At 39.1% G+C, this 10,260-nt stretch overlaps 1 protein-coding gene across 1 annotated transcript in view; it reads left to right on the forward strand.

Annotated features, from left to right (window-relative positions):
- SYNJ1 (synaptojanin 1) overlaps positions 1 to 10,008 on the forward strand; it is an 88,980-nt gene extending 78,972 nt beyond the window's left edge. The window contains 3 exon segments of the mRNA XM_029214021.1: positions 540 to 648; positions 920 to 1,113; positions 6,977 to 10,008. Coding sequence (XP_029069854.1) covers positions 540 to 648; positions 920 to 1,113; positions 6,977 to 7,774 — 1,101 coding nt within the window. The 3' untranslated portion in view covers positions 7,775 to 10,008.
- Positions 10,009 to 10,260: the final 252 nt, after the last annotated feature.

The raw sequence follows: 10,260 nt of genomic DNA on the forward strand, positions 1-10,260 counted from the left end.
CATATCGAGTAAGCCACTCAAGAGGTTTTACATCTGTGTTTAAAAAAAAAAGACCTCGGCATGGTTTTCCATAAGCCACTTAGTTACACAGTGTATGTCCCTCTCCACGTCCTCGTGACCTGTAATACCATCCCTGTCGCCCATTAAGGCAGCATCGCACAGGATGAAGAGCACGGCCCTGCAGCGGGTCAGACCTGACTCTGGCTCTACTTTCTAGCTCTGTGGCTTTGGGAAAGTTGTATACATTTCTTCATCTTCATTTATAATAGAGATGATAAAAGAATACCTACCTCTGAGGGCCATTTGGACAATGAAATGGAAATGCCTACACAGTGCTTAATTAACACAGCACCTGGCACATAGTAAACAGTGGAAAATAAAAAGGACGATTTTTAAAACTTATGACGATGTGGCTATAAATAGAGAGCCATTAAAATGACAAGAGGCTGAGGAAATGAGATGCAAAAGCAAGTATTTTCACCAAATCTTATCTGTTGAAAATAAGTAAATATCTCAACGGTTACGTTTTCCATTTTTAGATTATTCCACCCCGTGCTGGGGTGATCAGCGCCCCCCAGAGCCATGCTCGGGTGTCTGCTGGAAGACTGACTCCTGAAAGCCAAAGCAAACCATCAGAAGTACTGAAAGGTAGGCCCTGTATTAGAAACAGCAGTGCCGTTCTGTATTCTTTCCCTTTTTCTTTTTCTTTTTCTTTTTCTTTTCCTTTCTGCGGTCTCTCGCTTTTTACAACTTACTCGAATTGGGATAGCCTTGTGTCTTTCTTTATGCCACAAGAAATGAGGCTGCTTGGGGCCAGGGGTGGGTGGGACAGGGACTAGAATCCCTTACATTTCACTAAAGGAAGGATAAAAAGTGGTTTTCTAGAAAACACCTAACATCTGGAAATGACTTTTTTTAGGGCCGGCTCTTCTTCCTGAACCACTGAAGCCTCAGGCCGCCCCTCCTGTGCAGCCTTCTCTGGCCCCGCCGGTTCAGCAGATGCGGGAGCCTCTTGTCCCAGTGGCCACACCTATGCCTCAGTCTGCCCCGCAGCCGCCCCCTCGGAGCAGGTCGTCCCACAGCTTGCCTTCTGAGCCTTCAGTGCAGCCGCAGGTAAGTCCTGCCAGCCGGCAGAAGATCATCTGGATGCTTCTGTGAGGGTTTTGGCTTATTTTTTGTTTTGTTTTGTTTTTCTGTTTTTCTTCTTTTACTGAGGTATATTTGATGCCTTTGGTATAGTCTTTGAACATACTTATTTTAATTATTAGCTTAAGAAATAAATATGAGATTCACTTTTAACAAATGTTTGTCTTTTGGTAGACAAACATTTAATCGCATGTTCAGATATGACTTCAACGGGCGAATGTCATTGGACATCTCAAACCAGTCACACAACAGATGCGTGGTTTGGTTTGGCTGTTTGAGGTTTGGGGTTTGTGTCTGTTTGTCTAACCTGTGGCCTGGATCAAGGGTTCTCAGAGAGTGACCCTAGATTAGGGATCTTTAAGGAATTCCAAGCAGCTCCCAGGCTGTTTTATCTTGTTAATGTTAAAAGTGTTGGTGACTTTCTGGTTTTTTTATGCATAATTTACTTTGAATAGTTAATGCATTAGGATGGACAATAATAATTTATTTTCTTATTGCTCACAGTTAGTAAGTTTTGGCTTTTACATCGTGGAGAGAGAGGCAGTCAGATCACTCCTGACCGCTGGCAGTCGAGTTAATTTCCAGTAACGCTCTTATTCCTCCTGATGCCACACAGCTAGCTCTTTTCCGTGGTGGAGCCGGCACTGGGCTTCCTCAGGGATCTCTAGCAGTTTCAGACACTATCGGATCAGTTTAGGAGTTTTGGGCGTGCAGCCAGCAGGCTTATTCACCAAAGTGAAAACCATCAAAATAATGTTATCTCATGAGTGTGACACAGAAAACAGCGCCATTGCACTCTTGAGGATGCTGAAGATGTATAATCATTGTAGGAATCCTTCCAACAATAAATAGCTATTATTTTCTCTCTGCCAATCGGCTTTTAGCGCATCATGAATTTTTCTTCTCATTTTCTTGTGAGGTGTACTATTGTATTTTTTTTTTAATGTGATTGGAGGGCAAGAAACTTTCAAAGTAGCCGTATCTTAGAGCTTTGTATTGCTGTTTTAGGACAGAAAGTGATCATGAGTTTCATAGTAAAAGTGAACCCTGATTCCTAAAACTCTATAAATGTTTTCAGTATTGAAAGTAGGTATGGTACTCTGAACAACTTCAGAAAGGACACACTTCAAGTAAGGTTGCAATTCTCAGTAGAAAGTCATCTATGACACAGAAGTACTACAGGATGAGTATTCCAATGACTGCCATGTGTCATTTTCTTAGGTCATTTTTCAGCTTGTTTTGCTTTCTGATTTTCATTGGAATGGGTGCGGTAATTTGGTGACAGACAGCAAGCCCATGCTTTGTGTGTGGCTCAGTAGATTGTGTTCTTGACTCTTGTATTCTGTTCATCAAAACTATGAAAGATGTTTGTTTTAAACCTTCTTTTTGCCTCAATCACCGAAACCAAATTCCTCTGCACATTATATACACAGACACACTTTTCTTTTGGGGGAGTTGGGGTCTTGTTCATGTCTTTGTGACTGTCTTTGTGAAGGATCACAAAGTGGTTAGTTTCCTCCTTGGAGCGTACAACGCTGAGGGGCTGGAAGGAAAGGGAAGTATTTTACCTTTTGTGCCTTTTGAACTTTGAACCATAAGAATAATACCTATTCAAAAAATAGTAGACATTTAAAATTTTAAAAATCTTCTGTAGTGGCTATAAGTTGAAAAGGATGGGATAGTAAAATATGACATTTGTTATTTTGGTAATAATATGAAATAGTCTTAGAATTGAACACTTAGTAATTTTTACAAGTCTTTATCAATTCTGCCAAAAATCTACCAGGTATTTAAAACATAAAAACACACATGACCCAGCTTTACTTTTTATAACTATTTAAGTGTCCTTTGATTCGATAATTTTATATAGAAAAGATTCTTCTAATTCATGTGGTTATACAACATGTTTATATCCTTTACAAAATGTGAAAATGCCTCACCTATCTGACTTCCAACATCTTAGTCATCTGATTATCAGCTAAAAACCAGAAGTCAGGAATCCAATGAGAAGTAAAATACTAGCATCGTGGCTATACTGTCGGCGTGATTGCTGCCAGTGAGGGAAGAGGGCAAGTAGAACACCTCAGCATTCCGGATCAACTGAATTCCATCCCTGTGTATCTTAGTATAGACCCATTCCTGTTTCCTGTCCTGTGCCAAAGCAGATACATCAGGACCATCAGGAAAGCGTTAAATTCAGGAGTCTCATGTTTCGTAGGCAGGAAACTCTAGTAATACTTAATATATTTTAGAGTGGTGTCTCTCTAAATTGTCAAAGTGAGTTTTGGTATTTTAAAATAAGGTGAGCTTTAAATATTGGGGAAGATTTGCTCAAACGGTTCCTTGAGAATACTGTAAGTTTTAAAAGTACTGCTATATTATGAAAAGATTATGATTTCATTTTTAAACAACAAAAAGAGGATCCAGTTTCTTACCTTGTTGTACCTTCCAGCTCATAAATTATGAAGTGAATTAATGTTAGTATCACCCTTCAGAAAACCTGAGTAATATAGAACAAGCCTGGATCCTGACCATTTGTTAAATACCATTTTTCACTTTTTTGCAAAGTGATGCCATTTGGTACATTTTCTCTAATGATGATAAACCCACAGACTACCTTAAGGCTGTGTCCTACTCTTCTTGGGCTGCCATAACAAAATACCGTAAACTGGGTGGCTCAAACGGTAGAAATTTGTTTTCTCACAGTTCTGGAGGCTGGAAGTCTGAGATCAAGATGCCACCGTGGTTGGGTTCTGGGCTGTTTTCCTGGCTTGCAGACAGCTGCCTTCTTGCTGTGTGCTCACATGGCCTTTCCTCGGTGCTTGCACGAGGAGAAAAAGAGCAAGCCCTCTGGTGTGTCTCCGTCTAAGGGTGCTAATTCCATCGTGAGAGCCCCACTCCCATGACCTCATCTAACCCCAGTTACCTCCCAAAGGCCCCATCTCCAAAGACCATCACTTTGCGGGTTAGGGCTTTCAACATATGAATTTGGGGTGGGGGGGAGACACAAACATTTCATCCATAACAGGCTGCTTCAAATATTTTAGAGCTTCCAAACCCTATTCGGAATATTATTTTTGGAATAATCACTTTGAACTAGTTAGTAATCAACCTCAGACAAAATTAAAGTTTGAACACTAATTCAACAATACATTTTTCATTCAAAATGACAGAAGAAATTGGAATTGTCTCTTGGTCTTATGCTATGACCTGCAAATATCACTGCTCTTGGATTTCGTATATAATATAGAAATAAAAGTATTTTGAAGGCTGAATTGTTAGGGTTGTTGGTTGGTCTCCAATTGTCCTCCTAACTCTTTCCTTTGATGTCTGTGTTCCCTTTCTCAAAGCAGGAGCAACCATCAGGGTAACAGGTATTGGATTATTTCTCAATCTTATATGTGCTTTTCATCTGTCTTAGCACATTAGATGTATGAGTCTTTTGCTTCATACATCTAAATTTTCACTCATTTTAAAAACCACCTGTCCACATTAATAAATTCTATTATCATACCATAAAATCTGCTTTTTTTCTTAGTATTTTGAATTTTTAGGAACCATTTTAGTTCTTGCTAATGCTTTCCCGTTTTTTTTGCTTTGTTTTTTACAAAAATTAACAAGACTAAGAAGTTTAACTTCAAGAAGGTAAGCTTTAGGTATATAGAAGTGTATTTGGCAAAACCAAAAAGGTTCTTGGTTTTAACAATGGCATAATTACATAAATACAAAATTCAATTTTTTTCCTTAGATTTCTTTTGGGAAATAAAAAAAAATAATTTTAGTAGCACAATTCTTTTTCGTAAGGAAGAATTGATGATTTACAAAGATGAAAGTTAACGTAGCAGGATTGTTTAAGGGCCTTTCCAACACCCTTCTCTGTAAAAATACCATCGTCATTAATGTCAAGTCATCACAAATCCTGCTTAGATATATATAAATTAATTCTAATGTAATGAATGATGGTGTGGCTCTCATTATAATTTCAAGTCTGATTGGGCAAAATGATCCTGTTCCTATCAAATTACCCTTTAACTTATTTTGGAAGAAAAAAATTTAATATATGAAAATATTCAAATGTATAGCATTTATTTGGCAAGGGCCTACTATTCTAAGCTGTGCAAGCATAAACGTCTTACCTGTAATGTCTATGTCGTGGACTCTTGTATCTACCATGGGAGAATTGGGGCCCAGGCCCAATCAAGTACTTCTGTTTTGTTATACGAACCATAAATAATCCAGACATTATTGGTAATGTAGAGCTAATTGTAATTTTATGATGTCTGCAATAAATTTGTCTCTCAAGTACTTTAATACACTTAGAATACAGTTTAGAATCTGTGACATGTTTACTCTTCAATTTTGTACAAATTTATTGCCATATTAAGTTTAAAGAAAAACATATTTGTTTATTCAATTATAAAGTATGTTCTAGATCAGTTGAATAAAACAGATACAGAGAGTGATTCACTTATGAAGTTATCCACAATGTTTCCTTTTGCAAATGAACAGCCTTCCCTATTCTTAAGCACCAAGTTACTGTTTCATAAGATGCAGTTACATTTTATTGGGACTGCTGCTCTTTGTTTCAACATACTTCATGAATGTTTAGTTATTTGCTTTAACAACGATCTAAATTCATTTTGGGTCATGCTCTGTTTTGTTACATTGCAAGTCTTGAGCTAAAATTCTCCCTCCCCTGTCCTTTTCAACCCAAAGGTTTGTTTTCTTACCTTTAATTTGGCATAAATATCCAAGTCATCTACCTAGTTTTAATAATTATGTAGGGTTTTGAAAATTATTAAAATGAAGTTCCTGATGAGCCAGTTTTCTCATAAGGCCAGGCCCCCAGTTCTGTTACCCGTAGGGAAAGTTGGCTGTGCTCAGTCCCACAGCCATGCTCCACTCCAGCCGGCTTCTTTGTGAAGTAGGCACACAGGGCAGATTTTTCATGACCGTGAAGTAATTCCGACCCCTCCTCCTGCCAGTAACAGTTCACAGCCAACTCTGTCACGTAGAGAGGACTGTGCACCCTCTGGGCACAGCTTCATTTTGGTTTAAGAATTAATATACCAAATAGAAAATGGGACTTCCCCCACCACCCCGTTTTAAACAATCATTGCATTTGATTGTTAACAAACGTATCCGTTTTGGAACATTTTTACAAGATGAAGGAAGGTCAATTAAGGAATACTGTCACGTTACTCACAGCGTTTATCCTGCAAAGGAGAACTTACATTAAAAAGCAAAGAATGCTTTGGAAATTTATTTATCCAAGGAGAAAAGGAAAAGATGTGTTGTTTTCAGCTGGTGAATGCAAATATACTAATAAAATGAATTTTCATCCATAAAGTTGAATTTCCATATTTAAATCTCAATGAAAATATATTTAAAAGAACAGTGAAACCACATCATCATCATAGATGGGTGCTGGAAGTTTATTGATAGAGATTTCGCATAAGTTCTAAAGATGGATTTCTTCAGTTTGTGTGAACATCTGATAGTACTGGGCATGAGCAAAACTCATCTGCTAATTCTGTACAGTTCTCCATTTTACCATCTCAATACTTGAATGGATAAAGTAAGCTCTGTTTAAGAAAAGGACTTATTTATTTAGTGGGGAGTTTTTAAAAAATAATACTTCAGCTGTGCTATCTTACTTAAACCACCAGAGCAACAAGCCACGCAAAGCAGCTTTTTAGTTTCTAAATTCGTATACTTCCCCACCCCCACCCCCAAAAATGAAGAATAACTGAGACAGGAAGAATAGGGGGTATTCAAAGTAAGTATATTGCTTTTTGGTTGATTATTCAGTGCTCGCTCTCTTCTCCAGGTAAAAACAAACGGGGTCTCCGCCATCAGACTGGACTCGCCATTGAAGACCGACCCATTTGAAGACCTGTCATTGAACCTGCTTGCTGTATCAAAGGCTCAGCCATCTGTTCAAACCCCACACCCAAAGGGGTTGATTCCATTGCCTTCTGCAACCCCAAGTAACATGAATACTTTGAGTTCTGTAAGCTGCATGCCGACAATACCTCCAATTCCAGCCCGGAGTAAATCCCAGGAAAACACGCGATGTTCTCCAAACCCATTCACTGAGAGCTCAAGCAGCACAAATCCTTTCACCGACAGGACTGCCGCTCCCAGAAACCCCTTTAGAGCTGAATCTCAAGAATCAGAGGCCACTTCGTGGTTCTCCAAAGAAGAGCCCGTTGCTCAGAGTCCTTTCCCTTCTCTGCAGCCTCTCAGACAGAACAGTAGCAAGCCTTCATCTTCACTGGATGGCTTTGAGGACAGTTTTGGTCCGCAGGGCCCACCTACACTAAAAAGCAGCAACCCAAAAGGATGGGTGACCTTCGAGGAAGAAGAGGACTTTGGTGTGACAGGAAAGTCAAGGCCCACTTGTCCAGACCTACTGGGTGATCAGCCGAGTTCGTCTTCTGGCTCCAAGGTGACCTTTAGTGATGACTGGAACAAAGGAACCAGTGTCTCTTTCTGTGTGTTGCCAGCAAGAAGACCACCTCCGCCTCCTGTCCCTCTGCTCCCACCTGGCACCACCCCTCCAGCAGACCCTTTCACAGCCTTGGCCTCTAAGGCATCACCCACGCTAGACTTTACAGAAAGATAATGTTATACAGTAGAAAGCAGTTGTTTTTATAGTTTTGGCAGGGTAGAGCCAAAAGAATTGGGCATTCGTTATTCGTTATGTGCAATAAGTAATCGTTAAGTGCACTGATGTTGTCATGAAATACCACTATTTAATGTGTACAAAGCTGGAATATGTGTATATTGGAAATAAGGAAAAATCTTTCTCATTATTAACTGGAATTTTGGTGTGTTTCTGTTTGGATAAATACGAGAGAGTAGAAGCCATAAAAAGTGCTCGAAACTACTTTAGAAAACAGTCCTTATTCAGAAATTCTTTGTCAGTCTCCTTTACAGAATCTCAAAAAGCCCAAACAACTTCTAGCTGACATTACTGCCAGCCCCTTTCTTACTTGTTAAAAATTGGTATTTATAAGTATTTACCAAAGAGCTGTCAAACTTATACTGAAACAGAATTTAGAAGGATATATATATATATACACTATATACAGTAATTGTATGTGTATATATATACAGTAATATGTATATATATATATATATATACACACTTACATATTTGTAAAACACATAATTTAAACTCTAAATCAGACCAAATTTTTACCTAAAAATTCGAACATAGTTCTTCTTTCAATATTTCATTATCTAAAGGATGGCTGCAAATGAAATTTGGATATTTCATTCCTTTTCTTTCTAAAACTAGAATGATCTCACTAGGGAACCAGAATCGACCACCATTCCACACCCACCCCCGTCTGACACGCACACCGCGCACACCCTTGTTACCTGCCACTGCAGCACGTGCGCCGGCTTTTCCGGGGGAGGAGCTTCTTGCAGCCGGAAGCAGCGTAGTGTGTGGTTACAGTCGGTCACATGGACCGACACCCCGGCCCTTTCAAAAAAGCACGCCGGCCCAGAAAGTCGGGAAAGCACGTGCCACCAAGCTCAGTGAAGAGCATTAGAGCTCAACGTACGCGAAGGCGTCCGCTGCCCACGGCCCTCGCGCGCTTCTCTTGCCGCCTCCGCTCTGGAAGTGGTGAGCGGGCCACAGGCGCCGCCCGGGGCGGAACTGGGATCTACTCCTCGTGTGTTCTCTCCCTCTCACGAACTACACGACACATCTGTGATGCTGCTTTACGTTTGTAGAGGCTACACCTCAAATTAGCTGTGGATTTTGTCTCCTGCACTGCCAATATGCAGCTGATCCTGCTTTAATTTTATGAAGACGTACACAGAACGTACACAGAATGTAGTATTTTGATACCATTGAGTAATCCTAATCAGAAAACTCCTTGAGCGAGAGCTGTTTTGTTGTCAGTTTAAGATCACCTTTACCCATTACATTAACGTTCCTTTCATACGAAGAGTTGTATATGTCGACCTAAATAAATTCCGTTGCCTGCATTTAACCTTTAAAGATGTGCATTAGCGGAATATCAGAAAAAAGAGTTCCTGGCTAAGAATACGTAAAATGTAAAAGCACAGCAAACTGCATCGCACTTAACCGCATAAAGCAAATCTGTTAGGAAAAAAGCACTTTTCTAAATACTCAAGTGTTATCAGGATACTATGTTTATAAAAGTAACCCTCTCTCTATTAACAGCCAGGATTTGCTGTTAGAAATAACTCGTGAGTTTTATATTGTGCTTTTTGGGGGGGTTCTAATCATTTCAGCAGTAGTATATTTTAAACAGCAGTATTACTATAGGCAGTGTGCTTCAAAATGTGAATTAACTTGTTGAAACTGTGGCTTTAACAAATCTATGTGAATAGTATATATGGTATTCAATATTTGCTCTCCATTAGCAAAATAATTCATTATAAACTTCACTAGTGCAGATTGCAGTTCTGTGAGCAATGTTTCCTATTGAATATAAACTACTGTCTAAAATATACATATCACGTAGCAGCTCGGCCTTTATCAGCAAATTCTACTTGGCAAGTTGCTGAAAAAGTGCACAAAGTTATGAAAGTTAAAGGTCTGCTGCAAATAACTAGCCACTATTCTGTGTATTATTAAAATATTTACCAGTTCTGTTAAAAGCAGAGCAGAAGCTAGACACAGGATCTCTTTGTGAATTCTTCATTCTCTATAGTAGATTGCTGTTTATAATGTAAGAATTGTATCGCTTATGTGGCATACAGTATAACTATATACTTTATAGAAGTACAGTATTAAAGTCAGTGGTATGAAACACTCTGTACATATCCTGTGAAATGCGCTCTCCTATGAAATAAATATACCTGTCTTTACCATACTGACTGCTTTGCTCAAAAGGGAGGAATTATTCTCAGCCGCTTTCCTTGAAGTTTATATATACGGGTTTGGTGACATTTGGGGATTAATTCTTGTTGTATAATTGGGTATTTTGATTCAAGATCTTATTTTCATCCATTTCACTTCTCTATGTAATATTTCGGCTAAAAGTAAGAAGAAAGCTATTCTGAGATTACTAATCACCGTTAAGAAGCCATGCACTTATTCTGCAAGAGAGGCCCTGATGCAAAATC

Source organism: Monodon monoceros, unplaced genomic scaffold, assembly GCF_005190385.1.
Source record: "Monodon monoceros isolate NGI ecotype Baffin Bay Population unplaced genomic scaffold, NGI_Narwhal_1 Super_Scaffold_11, whole genome shotgun sequence".
Taxonomy (NCBI): domain Eukaryota; kingdom Metazoa; phylum Chordata; class Mammalia; order Artiodactyla; family Monodontidae; genus Monodon; species Monodon monoceros.